General features: G+C 41.1%; 1 protein-coding gene across 6 annotated transcripts in view; it reads right to left on the bottom strand.

Moving 5' to 3' along the window:
- Nucleotides 1-17,249, bottom strand: part of cbfa2t3 (CBFA2/RUNX1 partner transcriptional co-repressor 3) — a 64,580-nt gene that overhangs the window by 17,151 nt on the left and 30,180 nt on the right. For 5 of the 6 annotated variants that reach the window (XM_065261739.2, XM_065261740.2, XM_065261741.2 and 2 more), the window contains exons 2-4: nucleotides 5,539-5,685; nucleotides 3,240-3,481; nucleotides 3,068-3,157 (exon numbers count right to left, since the gene is read on the bottom strand). In XM_065261739.2, the coding sequence (XP_065117811.1) occupies nucleotides 3,068-3,157; nucleotides 3,240-3,481; nucleotides 5,539-5,685 (479 nt within the window). Of the gene's footprint in view, nucleotides 1-3,067; nucleotides 3,158-3,239; nucleotides 3,482-5,538; nucleotides 5,686-7,010; nucleotides 7,116-17,249 lie in introns of those variants that run through there. The other variant, XM_065261743.2, reaches the window with a different exon arrangement.

Here is a 17,249-nt window from a genome sequence, read left to right as displayed (position 1 = left end):
GGATGGACACTTATATTCTGTTCGATCTGGTACCAAGTGTTAGGAATGCCAACATTATCATGACTAAATTAAACAATTTAGGGATTTCTTAGGATAAACTTTGTGTTTAAGTCATATAAATAAGCTGTATTTTAATATTTATTAGAGATGCACCAATATGAAATGTTTCCATTCAGGGCTCAACGCAAATATTTTTTCATACTGGCCCGTAAGTGGATAAGTGGTTTAGGTTTTCACTTGCCATGCCAAAATTTTTACTGGCCCCAATTAAAAAAAAGGCAGTGTCACATATTTAAAAAAAATTATTCAAAAGTCAAATATAATTGTATACATATACAACAGACATTTTCTGCTTTACCTGTAAATTGACAGCAAATTGTGCAAAATATTGAATCGTTCTTTCGTTGTGTTTTACCGAAGTAAATATCTGCTTCCAAGATGTTAAATAATATACATTGATGAAAATATATTTTAGTGACTGAGGGTGAAGCACTGGCCCGATCAGGCAAGTGACAATACTTTTTACTGGCCCGAACATTTCTTACGTTTGCCCCGGGCCACTGGGCAGTCCTTTAAGTTGAGCCCTGCCATTGATACCGATAGCCAATTATTCAGACTGATATCTGCCGATACCGATAGTTTAGTGGTTATATTTACTTTATGGCTCCAACCCATTAATCGCGACTAATCGTTCGCAGAATAAAAGTTTTTGTTTACATAACTGTGTATAATAATTATTTCTATATAAATACACACACATGCATGTATAATTTTAAGAAAACATTTTTTTTTTGAAGTATTAAAGTATATCTAAATATAAACTCTTAGAAAGGATGTGTTAATATTTAATCTTTTTGTGTTAAGCTTTTAACACATTATGTATAATTTTCCGGTGATTTTGGTTTAAAATAAAACACAAATTGTGTTAAAAGTAACATAAAATGTGTTGTTTTAATAATAACACAGGGATAAACAATGCATTTAGTGTGTTGTCCCAGAATCAACACTAATGTGTTGTTTTTAACACATCGGTTCTAAGAGTGTAAAAATGTATATACCCATGTAATTATTTCTTAAATATATATTTGCATCTCTGCATGTTTATATATACATAACAGGGTTTCCCGCAGAAAATTAGTTAGTTAAGGTAGTAGGGTTGGGCAGTGGGTGGTGCCGGGGGGCGTGACAATCAAAGGTGCGGGGCGTACGCGTCATGATGAAAATAGTTTAATTAAAAACACTCAAATAAAACTTATTTTTGAATAAACTATGACAGAAAATGAACACATACTAGATTATTAATGAATTAAATGTTTTTAACAGATACCTCAAATGAAAATAGCTGCGTGATGAAGTGAAATTAAAGGGTTAAAAAACACAAACTGAAGCAGATGTTGTAGGACATTTAGGCCGTGTGGCGTGCGTGCCTGCTCGTGGTGTGAAGCATGTCCGCGCTATTCTCAGAGATGCACTTGAGGGCCTTTTGTGCTGCGAAATTATAATTTTTTGGACAACCTAGTTAAGGTGGTAGGGTTTCCCAGCTTAGGTGGGCCGCCCGAACTGCAAATTGCTTTGGGAAACCCTGCATAATTATTATACACAATGCACACACACATAAACAAAAACTTTTATTCTGCAAACGATTAGTCGCAATTAATCTTTTTGCAGCCCTAATTAACTTGTATTAACTAAATTCTGAAGTTTACATTTTCTGAATTTTATAAATTTATATAATAACCATTAATATTGAAAATTAAACTTGTTATGATTCTTAATATTTTCTATACACAGAGCTCAAATTCATTGCATTTTCCTGTTCTCCTTTGATTGACAGGATATATCGGCTGTTTTAAAACTGTTGGCCGATAGTTTTTTTTATCGTCATATACCAATTATTGGCTGATATATCAGTGCATAACATATAATAAAGCCATGTATAGATTTGTATTCTACATAACTACTTCCTAATGCAGTTCATTTTTATCGTCTGACCCTCGTGATGCATCTTAACACAATGTTTCATGCAAGTATGTGTGCATATGTATGTTTCGTCCTGCATTTTTCAAAAACAAACGTATGGATAAATAAAAGCTCAGATTATGATATTAAGTTAACACGGGATTGTTTGAAAAAAAAGCATCCTGATGTACTGATTTTTGTTTTCTCCGCCCTGCTGTGCCGTGGAGAGAGAGAGAGAGATCAGCACACAGACAACAGCAGTAGCTTACGGCACCCACTCCAACATCTGCCAGGAAATCTTCTCTGGCCCATACCACTCTGGGTAAACACAAGCGTGCCAGTTTTAATGAATCACGAATGATGGCCATATGGAGCTGAAGATTGGTGCAGCCCGGGCACAACGGTGAGCGTAGGGGGCTTTAAAGACTGGACTTCAATTGTATACGCACACATTATTATGTGTTAAAAGCATGTTGTCGCAGTACACAGCAAGTGTGTGCACGTGTGTGTTGATGCTGGCTAACATCCAGTTCCGTCCTCTCTGTTTGTCACTTTGCCTGTCTGTCTCAAAGCCCCCCCACCCCTTCCCATATGGCGCGCCATAAGGAAGAGCTTCTCGTACAGATACTGCAAGACTTTAAGAACTCTAGCGCAGTGCTTTTAGACGGCACACCCACGAATCCTTTCGCAGGACATCTAATGCATGTTGCAGACAAAAATTGCAAGAGCTTTTTTAAAACGCAAGCTCCAAATGGATTAGGAAATTAGCATTATAAAATTGGTGAGAGCCATGGTGCAGTTTTGACAAAGATATGTTCACATGAGCACTTTCAAGGAATAACTAGATCTGTCAGGTTTGTTTCGTTTTATTCATATTCGTATAAGGATATTTTGCGGTCACTGTTAAGCACCAATACGTCCAATTCTTTGTACATGTAAACCCAAGCTGATTCTGATGAACAAATCTACAAGAATATTTGTTATGTTACACGGGTCAGGCAGTCTAGGTTTGTTGAACATGCGATAGGAAACCCAACTTTACATTCGGACTTCAAACCTTCACATAAATGATGTCAGATATTAAGTGGGTCTGTGTATTTGTTCCTACCTTGAGGAATGGAATAACAAAGGGCCGTAGGGGAAAGTTTGTGGCCTCCTGAAGTTTGGAGTGAAACTCCTCGATGGTTAGAGTTGAGTTCTGGAAGGACAATCGGTAGAAGACATATTGACATGGATCAAAACAAACAACCAACAGTTAACGAGTGCTAACAAGTACTCACCACCAGCCCGAGCACCAGACTGCGGACACGCTCCCCGATCTCGGGCGAGATGTCGTTGCCGAACTGCTGCAGCGTGGTGAGAAATCGCTTGAGCTTACAGAGCTGTCGTGCTCCGCACGCCGGAGGCAGCTGCTGGGTGGGCAAGGAGGCGGTGGAGGAGGTGGCCGGCCCGTTGCTGAAGCCGTTGGGGGTCGAAGGAGCTCCGTTGAGCGCCGTCGGAGAGTGACTGCTCCCATTCAGCACTGTGGAAAGAGGGCAAGCATTGTTTATGTCAATCCTGAGCTTTTTCTCTGTATCGTTCCTGGGAAACGTCCTCCAGGAAACCGAAGAGGGAACATGCATCCCGAGGACAGCAAGCGAACACACGGAAACGACGGAAAAACCAGGAGCGTAACGGAGCGCGCTGGTCTCCATTCGTCTCATTCTCTTCTGTGTAAACGCTTAAAGTGCCAACCAGACTCTCTCACTATCTCTCTTCATGACTTGTATGCATACCGACCACCCGGTCTATTGCTCACCCACTCACTCACTAAGATACAACTATAAGAGGAACGTGTTAAAGAGGACCCAAAAATAGCGCCCTGGCCCGGGTTACTTTTATTCCAACAGCAGGTGTGTGTCTAAATCCGGACGCGCACATGTCTACCAGCTGAAAGTACAATTTTGCAGCTTTCATAGTTCAAGCTGCCCCATCCATCTCATCTCTCCATTCCTTACTCCTTCTCATAACGGCCGAATAAGAGCAAGCCCTCTGTTTTGCATTACCGTCGCACATAAACAAACACTAGCTTACCAGAGGGCACAACATGACGGCTTAGAGTTACGGTCCACAATCCTCTTGGACGTCGGGAGACGTGTGCTTGTGCAAACACATTTCGAAGGGTAGCTTTCCTTGAGGACGACAGGCATGCTGGGTGTGCGAGTGTGTGCCGGGCTTCATGTTGCAGAACACCGAGTCTTTCTTGTCCCTTTTTATCTTCCAGGCTGGACACATGTGGGTTTACCATGTGACACCCGCACTTGTGTTCTGGTTTTAGAGTGGCAAGCGGGCTACGCTACGACCCATGCGACAGGTGAAACAACAAGGCCCATCATTGCTATATAGGGTAGTGAGAGCTGCTGAGCCCGTCGTTGCCCGCGAATCCCCCCGCAGGAGGTAAACAAATCTCTCGATGTGTACCCTGCGCTCGCACACTCAGACAATGGCTTAACCTAACAAACACATTCGGTCGTGTTACAAGGGCATTCTGTGCCATATGAACAAAATAAGTGACAGTGACTGCTGTTAATTTAATAAAGACATATTAGTTTGTGGTTCAACAATGTTTTGCGTAGTTCAAAAACATACTCTACACAACTATGCGTTTGCATACCAATGCATTGCAAGCATGCGGTGCCGTGGTACTGTACACGGTCAGAAAAGGGTACAATAGATGTCACTGGGACGGTACCCTTTTTTAAAGATCATATTATGTACCATTTAGGTACCGATATGTGTTTATGTGCATACTTATATGCTCCCCTTGGGTACAAAGGTTTACTTTTTAAAAAGGGTACCACCGCAGTGTTGTTACATACACATAATATTCATTGGGGCTAAAGTATCACCTTCGAGTAGCTGTGCCAGGTATATAACTAAATGTGTTTTTATTAGGGATGCACCGATGTATTGATCTATAATCGGTATTGGCAGATGTAAGCCACTTTTTCCACTATCGGACATGTTTTAAAGCAATCAAAAGGGCCAGAAAAAATGCATCCGGACTCGTGTGATTATTTTGAATTGGGTCTGCACTTTTTTTAATTTTACTTTACATGATTATAAACAAGTAGTAAAAGGCAAAACTATCGGTATTCAACTTAAATGAAATATCGGTATCGGCACAGACATGTTTTAGCGGTACATCCCTAGGTATTATTTATTATAAGTAACTAGCTTAACGCATGTTGACAACTTTTACTAACTTGATTGTCTTCTAACTGTTTCTCTGCAATGACAGGTGTTGACCTGACAGAGAAATCTTAACATGGAAGAAGTTTATCTATGCGAATGCCCCCAATTTAGAAACACCAAGAATGCAACGTGTATTTGCATTGCATTTTAAGCTTCGTGAAGTCAAGCTTGTATAGCTAGAAATATTTGTGATCATGTAATTGCATCGAGTATGTTTAGGGTCCACAACAGATGCTGTCCACACACATACTTTACACTGAACTGAATGTGTCGTCACCGCACAGCTGGATTTCCTCAGGGTGTTACGAATGCTGCAAGTTGTGATTTTACCATGGGAGCACTTACTTGTTGTGGGCGTGAACGATGCGGTACGATTGGCTGCCTGGCTGACAGCTGGGGGTGGAGGTGGCATTGTGGGCGGAGTCGACCTGGGCTGGGTTTTGACATCAGCAGGTGAATCTGGCATCGTTTCAGCCTTCTGTGCTGGTCTACCTGCAAAGATCAAGCAAGTGTGTTCGATCAGACAACATAGCCTGTATATGACAGTGTAATTATCTGTACAGTGTCACTATATACATATAAATATAAGAATCCCAGACAGCATACGATGCTGGGCCAGATCCACAGCAAATCTGAACCGAATTCGGCAGCTCTGGTGCGGATCTGGCCCGAAGTCGGGATTTGCTATTACTCATGCATACTCATTGTGTAATCCGCACCATGTGCGCTACGGACATGAATGATACTACGTGTAACTTTTCTAGGTAATTCGATTTTCACAACAATAGTTTATAAACCAACACATGACAACATGAGCACCAAGGTTTACATTTACGCATTTTATCAAAAGCCACTTAAAGTGCATTACAGAGTATACATTTTATCAGTGTTCCCTAGTGATCGAACTAGGGCTGCACGATTTGGGTAATTTTTCCCATTGCGGTTATTGGTGCTAATATTGCGATGTGCGATTACGATTATAATACATGGTATCATGAGTCAACTTGATGGGTTTTAAGGAAAATCCACACACAGTTTAGGGATAATGCTAAAATGTGTATTTGTAAAACTAGAAATGTTTTCGTATTGCCACGTGATGTAGCAATTGCTCAGTGTCAGTAATCCTAAATCCAAAATACCGCCATTCAACAGACGTAGAGTTTTTTTTCGGCAACCAGATCACTGTCAATCTCCTCTGCATCCATCTTCGCTCTGGTATTTCCGCGCTGCGCACACACAAGTGACAACGCACGCCACACACGTGCATGCCACACGTGCACTGCCTTTTTTGTCCGTTTTTTTTTTAAACAGCAAGAAAAATCATCAAACTGTTATCAGAAAGTTTGTGTTAACAAGTCCACACATTTATTTATTTAATATAATTGCAACATTTTGCTGTCATATAATCGCACAGGCTGACATTGCGATTGCGATGCGATTAATTGTGCAGCACTAGATCGAACCCATGACCTTTTGCACTGCTTACGCAACGCTCTAGCAATTGAGCTACACAAAAACCCATAGCTCATTTTAGCACCACTACACCACAGGTTTAACCCAAACACAGTTATATTCTTGATGTCGGATATCTCCGGCACTCGTTCGAACCGTATCATGTTTGGCGCATATGTTGTGTCTTGTTCGCTTTGCAGGATCATACGCGTGACATTCTTTCCCAGCAGTTTCCCTTTAGCAAAGCGTTCAGACAGACTTATAATATTTCATAGCAGTAAATCTCACTGATAGAGATAAAGTGTGGCTTTGGCAAAGCGAAGTAGAGGGTAAATGTCACTGCTGTTGAAAACATCCAGTCACACCTGTTCTCTCACTCAGCTGCTACTGACGGGACCCCCCCATCAGCGCCCTCAAACCTTTTCGCCCGCCTGTTGTCCGCTCATGTCCGCCGTACGGATGGCCGTTTGACAGCCGGTGACATGTGCAGCTGGATCTGCTGCTGTCCATCACGGGTTGGACACTTCAACAAGGCACCGTTAACACAAACCTTCGTCTCCGCCTCGCTACGGGACCAAACATGGCAAGCCTGTTCTCACTCTCGTCCGCTTGTCATGTGGTAATGCCTTTGTGCTGTGAGCACCTTGACATGGTTGTGTGCCGGTTGCTACTGTTCTGCCAATATTTCGTGTCAAGGTGTGCAATTCCCACCAAAAATCTGTCGCAGAAATAAATAAGAGATTTCACATAAACATCCTTTGAGGTAGCCCCTCCCCAATCGTACACTATTGGTTTGTTGTGAAATTGTGCCAAAGGTATTAAACTATAAAATATCCAAAAAGTATCAGTGTAGGTGATATATACACCTACATATCGTACATACTGTATGTTCCACAGCTTAGTATTTTGTCTATGTGTCTGTCACAGCCAACACAACATCATTGGTGACAGCTCACAGATGCTGAGCTCAACCTGCTTCTGTCTTCAAGAAGCAAGTTTAAGATGTCACAACACAGAAGCTTGTTTATTACAGTGAGTCCTGATCGATGTAATGAAACATATTATCATCATTATCTTTCCAATTTTGCATGTGTAATGGGCGTTTCACACTGTACGCAGCACCTGTGAGTGTCTAGTTAATTTTCAATAAGAGATGTGCGGAAAGCGGCAAAATGGGGCGGTTACCGAGGTGGAATCGTTTGGCGCCCCTTGCATGTGCACCCAAAATCCTGCCCCTTCCATGAATACGGCTCTTCGCGGCAGGTGCCGTTGAAGATAAATGTTTTTGCACTAAATGCTGCACAAAACCTTCCACTACACAAAAAAGCTGTAGCCGCGTGGCGATTCTGCCGATTGCCGCATACCGTCTATATGCTCATAAATGGTAAATGGACTGCATTTATAAAGCGTTTTTATAGACCAATGGCCATCCAAAGCGCTTTACAATTTGCCACCCATTCACTCCCACTGTGGTGTCAACCATGCAAGGCACCATCCAGCTCGTGGGGAGCAGCTGGGGTTAGGTGTCTTGCTCAAGGACACCTCGACACTTGGTCAGGTGGAACTGGGATTTAACCACCAACCTTACGATTTGTAGACAACCTACATGAACCACTGCTGCCCCATAACTCACCTGTATGTTTCCCTTTCACAAAAATGACAGTGTTGCCTTTCAGTAATGTACAGTGCCACATCTAATGCACCAAAGTGATGAGATGATGATATGGTGATACTTTTATATATTTGGTACCATGATATTGCCATATAGGGTACTACAAGGTAAATATGGTATTACCATAGTACATGTCCAAAATGTGGTATTTCCACTTTATATGTCTAAAACTATACTGTATTGTGTTACCATTGTATATTTTCAATAACGCAGTAATACCATGGCACATACATACGCATGTGTTACTGTTGTGTGTGAGAAGTATGTGTTTAGCAGCAGGCGCCTGTTGTCTCTGCTGTCAATCTCTGTAGATTGCCTGCATGTCTCTCCACTGTCACCTTCAGTCAGATAGACCTCCCGAAACACCCGGACCGTGTGCAGGGCACCAGCCCAGGCCATGTTCGGATAAAGCCCCCACCCGGCCGAGATGTCATGTGCAAAAATAACTAAACGTACAGGGTCACAGCCAAACTACTAACAGCCAGATAATTGGTGCTCGACCTTAGTGGAGTGACAGCTGCAGAGAGTGACATGCTTCAGCACAGGGACATGCTGAGGCTCTTGACAATGGGAAGGTGTTTTGATGTGTTTTTTAATGGGTTTTATAGCGTGTCCTAATCGTGATTCGATATTTCTCGTTTTTTTAATGAAAGCGAAAATGCCGCTTAAGGCAAGAAAATAATTACTGTGCTAGATGAACACACATGAACAATGTCACATTTACAAGTGCGAAACTTTATTTATTTTTTTAGCGGTCTTAACTTTAGGAGACATCTTAGCTTAAGAATACACAGAATTAGCAAAAATTACAAACCTAACGCCTAGATCACACTACCGGATTTTAAGCCAGATTTCGATATTGAGCTCCCCAACAGGTCGGGCTGTGATCGGGGGAAAATCAGCGCTTGCCAAACTTTACGTGTGAACAAGTCAAGGGTGCATCAAAGATGCTTGGTGGCGAGCCACTGAGGTCTTGCCAACGCCAGACAAATATCTAGCATGGTAAATATCTTGAGTCAACATCCTGTGATGTCACGTCTCGCAATGAGCTACAGCCAATGAGAGCAAGGCATGGGTTGAGGTACCCATATGCTGATTAATTATTTCACCCGTATTCTTAGTTTTTCCTTTTTTAGGGTTTTTCATTGTGCAAATAACTTAAAATGCATACATTTTCAAAGAAACAATTCCTGTTTCACGTGTTGTTTTGCGTCATTTCCCATTCCAAATCTTGCATGTTTTTTCGTGACAAAACGTTGTTTGGGGACCAGATAGAGACGCTGTGTGACAGAGTACCATTCATGTATCACGTAGTGTGAACACCTCAACAACTTCAAGACTCCAGATTTACAGAAAGCAAGTCAAGTAGTCTGAACAGCACAGTGATCGTCTGACGTACTGTATAAAGTCATGTAGTGCAAATTTTTACATATTTTGCTCTTCATGTTGTTGCTATCGCTGCAATAAAAGCTATTTGCTTTTCCAGGAGTACGAGAAAAAGAAACGTATCTAAGACCCAGTTGCAAGAAACTGCTAAGAAAAATCTTATACTGCGTGCAGAACAAACATTTGAAATGAAGCACTTTAAATGTTAAAACGATGCTAAGAACGAAAAGTGCAAAATGACTGAAAAACATTTTCTGAGCATTAACAATAACAAAACAAAACCAGTACAAATTCAATCTAAATTCATTAAATATCAACCGTTTGGTGCCCCTGGAGCAATAAACATAACAAGGTATTAGGACTAATGCCACAGCGACGAAAATAGGCCTGGCCTGCTGTGTGGGGTTAACACTGCACCGCTCCATGCATTGCTCTCCCTGTCATTGCCAAATGTAGACAGGTAGAAAGAGATCTCGCCGAACGCCCTGACCGTCCATCTGTTGCTCACCTCAGCAGCTGTAGGCTCAAAGGGACCATTAAACAAACCCAGGTCAACCAGCATCACGTCAACAAGACCCAAAGAAATCAAACTTGAAGTCTTGATGCATTCAGTCAGTGTCTGTAAGCTACGAGGCTATCCACTAGTTTAGTCCTAACTTAGTTTTTTTTGCAGTGTATACAAATATCACTTAAAGTATTTAAAAACTAAAAATACCCAAAGGCGTTATTTGTTTACAAATCTGTCAGCATACTGTCACAAACTGTCAGGTCTGTTTTATCTGGCACAGGCATTAGCTGATATCAATCTCTCGAAATAGTAATGCCAGGCTAATTTTTAGTACATTTTAAATTTTTTGCGCATTTGGCAGACTCTACGGCGCATAACAAGGTATGCATATTTTTTATCATGTATGTAGGTTTGAACAGTGGCAACCAGTGACTTCTTTTTTGAGGACGCTCGATGCGAAGTTCGTCACAACATGTATGTAGCCCATCATGTGTGTGGTTCCTTATTTCAAAATATGTGTTCTGCGCGTTAAGAGATCCTATGTGCATCACATGTCTGGTCAAAATAAGTAAGGGTTTATGATAAAAGAGACGCTTACATTTGCCAGATACTCGTATAATCTCATGCGTAATCAGACTTTACTGTTAAAGGAGTGTCTTGCGTGTATTTTGTTAACATGAGCATGTCTTTTATCATAAACGGTTTTGCACATGTGCAGCAGGCACTTATTTTGACAAAACACATGATGCACATGGTTCACATGACGCAACAAACACATATTTTGAATTTGCGCCCCTCGGATGAGCAGTCACGAGCCGCCACTGGGTTTAAACCCATGATATTTTGTTGCTAACAAAGTGCTGTTACACTAAGCTATACTGTAAAAAAGTCTGAGTATCAGACTTTTGCTGGTAATCCGTTAAAAAGTTAGCATTGCCCTTTACTGATATTAGATAGCAAATTGAAAGATTATCACACTGCAAAAAATTATTTTCAAGAAAAAAAAATCTTAGTATTTTCAATATAAAAATATCTAAAAATTCTTAAATTAAGATGTTTTTTTTTGACGAGCAAAACGACCCAAGAAAATAAATCTAGTTTTTTGACCAAAAATATCAAATTTAAGTGATTTTGTGCATAAAACAAGCAAAAAAATCTGCCAAGGGGGTAAGCAAATTTTTCCTGCATTTTTTTCTTGAATTTAGTGTTTAAGAAAAATGTTCAAGATTTTTTGCTTACCCCAATGGCAGATTTTTTGTTGCTTGTTTTATGCACAAAATCACTTGAATTTGATATTTTCAATCTAAAAACTAGACTTATTTTCTTGGGTCGTTTTGCTCATCAAGAAAAATCATCTTAATTTAAGAATTTTTAGATATTTTTTCTTGAAAATCATTTTTTGCAGTGCATATACAACATGTTTTTCATCCATTTCCTTCCAAGACTGCTGGTTTAAAATGTCCAAATGTGACTTCTGACAGAAAAACAGACCATAATCACTACTTTTAATTTGCTCTTTAGGGAGCCGCTCACTCGCTCGCTCAAGGGATTTTGGGAATTGCCATGACCGGACTGGAGTGAGTTCAGGGAAAGTGCTGTGAAAGAGACAACACAAGCTGGAGAAAGTCACGTCTGTCCCTTTCACCAATGTTAAGGATGGACACACACTTTAATAGATTAGAAAGTCAATGTATGACCCCTACCATGTCCATCTGTGCTTCCATAATGTCCAGGAGAACTTGTGGCATACCATGTAAAACATAAGACCCTTTCTCTTTCTCCTCAAAGCCTGAGCATCTGGCTTATACAGTACATCTGCCCACAAATATATATTGACCCATCTCGTGCGTTTGTCCAAAACAGCATTGATTAGGAAATAAATTGTAGATTTGCATAGCATCAAACAGTTCTTAAATAATTAACATTAGAGATTTTATTTTAAAGTAAAACCAAATCGGCTGAGCTATCACATTCATGTCTGTTTAATAGGTCTGTACTCTCATAGTGTCTCATTTGAAGGTATTTTAGCAGGAACATCCGAGACATCGTCGATGCTTGATTGAAACAACTCCATTGATTCTCCAGAGCGACGAAAGACCAACCGCTGAGCAATAAATGTTCATTTTCGTTTCAAAAACCCACTCACGGACTCGTCAATCACATCATATCTCTATCAGACAGAGGAGTCGTGCTGAGAGATCAATAAGGCAGATAGATTCAGTGTGTTATGAACAGATCTCCTGCAGATGTGTGACGGGATGTTTAATGCTCTTTCCCCGTAATGAAGCAGCCTCTCGCTTCGAACCGCGTGCTTGATGTCTGCATGCTAAAACTAACCTGGCCCATCTGCTGTCGAGCGCTATAATCAGATTGAGAAAAAAAAACGTGCGCCGCAGAAACGCTCCAGTTTGTAATTCCACAGCTTTTTTTGGAGCGTGTGGAAATCAGACATTTGCTTTTGGTAAAAGATCCAAACACACAAGAATTCGTCGTATAATGACAAGCCAAGAATCTTGCTTTCAGTGATCTAGACCGTTTATAAGATGTGTGGGTTTATTTAGGTAGACTCAAAGATTTTCTCACGGTAAAAATTATTCATGAATCGAAAGCAATATTTTTACAAATATTTAATGCACACAATATTGACAGGTAACTAGGTAAACGTGTGTAAAGTGAGACACAATGCAAATCCTCTCTCTCATCACATGGTTTTATTTCACTGTCCCTGCATCATCTCCCCCCTCCTTCACTGTAATTCCCCCAGTCTCTAGGAATGCTGTTGTTTTTAATTTCTCCCAGCTGCTCTGGCTCTGTGCCCGACCGCCTGCCTCCTCACATCTGCTCTCCATCAGGCCGCTGCCAAGTCCACACAAACACAGGCCTCTCATCAAAACAGCAGGATTACAGCCCTCGACGGCACTTCATGACCCGTCCATCCGCAATCCCTTTCCCCAGCTCTGCTCATCGTCGCCCGAATCATCAAACATCAAAACGAGAGCGAGATGGACACGAGACTGTCATCAAACCCAAGTGGTCTTTGTAGGAGTGTTTGTAAGTAGTGTATTATTGTAAATGTTAAACTTGTGAACTCCCCTACTCAAAGTGTCATTTAGGTGCCTTCAAAGCCCTTTTCACACAGAGATTCTGGAAAATATACGAATTATGTCCAGGAATTTGTCCTGGGATCATTTTATTCACACTGTGGTTTCATTCACACATCCTGTAAAGATCCCATAGAGACATGCAACCTCAAGGTGTGACATGTAATGTTATTGTAATTGTGCACTTTGTGTATTATTTTAGGCAGTATCTTAAGTTTGCTTATTATTTGTGATTTCTCTCGAGATTAACCACACTCGTGCGTTTTTTTATTGTTTGATCAAAAACTAGCGCATTGCGTAGTTTTTTTTTTTTAAGATGGTCTACGAACTTAACTTTAGCGTGGAAAGCTCCCTGATCTGCATTTAAAATCTCCGGTCAAAGAGTTGCATGTCAATGCAATGACACATGCGTCATCACTACGATACACCCCTCATGGCGTTAGTCCCGGATTTTGTTCACACAGGGCATGTTCTAGTTCCCCATTCTGGGATTAATCCAGGGATGTGTTTGCGTTCACACCAATGGCAATTTTATAGCAGCCTTCTGGGATCAATTCACTGTGTGAAAAGGGTTTAAAATACCTTATTCTGGCCAGAATCTAGGACATCACGTATATAAATTGCAGCTATCCCAGAATGCAATGCAACGATTGCAGTGTAATGCTGTGTTCACACCAGCCACTGTAGAGGCGGCAAGCGCGAGTGACGCGTGTCTGGATGTCTCGCGGCCCGAATGAGGCGTTTAGCGCATTTCCATCTCATTCACGGATCTAGTTCGCGAGAATGGCGCGAATTGAGTGTTGCCGTGGCAAACCGCAAGTTAAAAAATTTGAACTTTGGCGGAAAAAACATACTAACCAATCAGGAGCTTGCTCTAGTAGTGACGTGATTTCAGGAAGCAAGCGGAGTCGCAGAAGCCCCTCCCATGAGGCACGGATGAAGCGACTAAACTCAAAATGGTCAAGCGGCAAACTAGCGAGGCAGACGCGAATTTGACGCCTTAAACGCGGCTGGTGTGAGCCCACGTCATAATGTTCTTAAAGAAATGTAGAAATCTAATGCAATTCAATACTGAGAATTAAAGAATAGATCTTTATTGTCACTGTTTAGAAAACAATAAAATACCGTAGACCAAAACATTGTCGAAAATGTTTTACCTAAAAAAAACTATGTTTTGCTACAGTTTTTACGTTTATTAGACCATAGTTTTGTCATCTTAGAAGCTTTAAACAATGAATGGGCTTTTTTCCGCTCATCAAACCGGAAACCGGATATGCTAGCTAGATCGTTGCATTTATTCTGTTTTAGTATCCAAATATCAGTGAGAAGTAGCAAAATACTACAACTTTAGAATAATAATCTATATTTGCGTGGGCTTTACTTGTGCTTATCTTTGGTAGCTTCTTTGAAGGCATCTTGAGTAAAACATGCATGAAACATTGACAAAAAGACCAGAAGGGATTTGACCTGTTTTTTTACTTAGTTTGTTGCGCAAAACCCCCATTGTAAGTCAAGTCTCAATTGTCTGATTTATAGTAGTTACCTATGTGGACTTTATGTAATCCATCACTTGTTAAAGTCTATGATGGTGGGAAAAGACCTTATCTCAAACTGATGTTCAATTCATGGATTAAAACACACACATATATAAACACTGTGTGACACCAAGCATGCATGTTCAGCTGAACAAATATGTTTTGAGAAAACAAACATTAAGATCGCAATAAATGCCTGTTTAATCACAAGCTAAATGGCTGGACCCGTGAGACCCTGTACATGTATATGTGTCAGTGTGAGTCAGTCGAATATATGTTTGTGTGGGAAAGAATGCTGAAGGTCACCAAAAATATTGCATGTTAAACCGCAGTATGGTTAGAGAGCGCGTCAAATAGTGTAAACGTTTTCTCTCGTCACAGCTCCAACGAGTTTCTCATCTCCATCTGGCTATGGGAAGCAGACGTTCGAGTCTCAGTCGGTTCTCTTGGGTAAGAGATTTTTATCTGGACCATAACACTTTATGAATATTCTTGTTGGTTTGGTACAACATTCCAGTCAAAGAAACTTTGTCTCGGTCTTTATCTATTGATCCATAAAATGGTAGTTAATCAAAAGACTGCTCTCTTTAATCGATTAGTTAAAGAAAGTCTCGTAGCAGATCTTGTGATGCCAAGGAAGTCTTGCTGGTTATGTTAGTTAAGAACCTTGTGGGGAACACCCACATACGCCAGTACCCAAAACAAGCTACCTGGTCTTTTCATCATGACTTTTACACTTATTCTGTCGGTTAAATGTTATTGTGGTTATTCGTATAATTGTACTGCAGCCTCGATGCCATCTGTGCTCCACAGGGAAGGCGTCATCAGCGGTCGGTGTTCTGGAAAGCCCAGCGCTTCCCCAAAAGGCAAGTGAGAAAAAACTTCCTTTTCATATTTCTCTCCATGTCTGCTAATAAAATCCAGATGTTATTAAGCTGGGCCATACACTCTCCCTCTCGCTCTCTTTCGGCCGCTCGGCTCGGGCCATTCCTAAATAAAGGAAAGTATTTGTGACATTCAGCCGATCCGGGACGTGCCAAGAACAACTCCCCAGCTCGGCCCATCTGGAGTGTGTTAGGACAGCGCAGGGCACCAGGCAGGCTGCAGATGCTAGGCTACGGCCACAGATTCGCAAAATCACATGCTTTATGTTTAGGTTCGTATGTCAGTGCAGAACTACGAAGAAGAGGGTTTCGTAGTTTAAGACCTCCACCCTTCACAGTAAGGCTGGGCTGCGTCCCTCCGCCCTGCTGCAAACGTGTTGCGTTTGTTTTGTTTTTTTGTTCTTTTGAGTTGCCTGCATTAACGGTTGAGTTTGTGGTTGTGTTTACTGTGTGTCCCTGTTCTGAGCTCACACACCTGAACATCAATAACTGTCATATACACACACACACAGCTCGAACACCTGGGGACCAGGAGCACCGCAGGCATACAGCCGTCACCAACACATCTGTCAGTTAAAGAGAGAACAACAGGGGAAAGCTAGAATGCCCAAGAAAAAGAAAAGACTAAAGAAGGAAGGGAGAAAAAGACTGTATGCTTTTATATTGTGTTCTCTAAACGATGCATACGTCTGTCTGTCTCTCTATCTACAGGTATCTATCTTGTCTGTCTATCGTGTCTGTTTGTCTATTATGTCTGTCTCCCTGTCTGTCTATCATGTCTGCCTATCCTCTCTGTCTGTCTATTGTGTCCATCTCTCTGTCTGTCTGTCTGTCTATTGTGTATTTCATGTTTATCTGTCTGTCTGTCTGTTTGTCTGTCTGTATGCCTATTCATTGTGTCTATCTATCCATCCGTCTATCTATCGTGTCTGTCTGTGTCGATCGCGTCTGTCTGTCTATCTATCTCTCTATCGGTCTATCCATCTATCCATCCACTCTATCTATCCATCTGTCTATCTATCTATTTATCTTGTCTGTCTGTCTGTCTGTCGGTCTAGCTGTCTGTCTGTCTTTCTATCTGTCTGTCTGTCTATTGTGTCTTTCTTGTCTATCTATCTGTCTGTCTGTATGCCTATCCATTCATTGTGTCTATCTATCCATCCTTCTATCTATCGTGTCTGTCTGTGTCTATTCGCGTCTATCTATCTATCTATCTATCTATCTATCTATCTATCTATCTATCTATCTATCTATCTATCTATCTATCTATCTATCTATCTATCTATCTATCTATCTATCTATCTATCTATCTATCCATCCATCCAATAGTGCATCCATCCATCAGTCTATCCATCCATCCATCCATCTGTCTATCTATCTTGTCTGTCTGTCTATCTATCGTGTCTGTCTGTCTGTGTATCTATCTATCTATCTATCCATCCATCCATCCATCCATCCATCCATCCACCTATCCGTCCGTCTATCCATCTTGTCTGTCTTTCTGTCTGTCTGTCTATC

The sequence above is a fragment of the Paramisgurnus dabryanus genome, chromosome 2, assembly GCF_030506205.2.
Source record: "Paramisgurnus dabryanus chromosome 2, PD_genome_1.1, whole genome shotgun sequence".
NCBI lineage: Eukaryota > Metazoa > Chordata > Actinopteri > Cypriniformes > Cobitidae > Paramisgurnus > Paramisgurnus dabryanus.
This window is presented reverse-complemented; position numbering and strand designations above follow the sequence as displayed.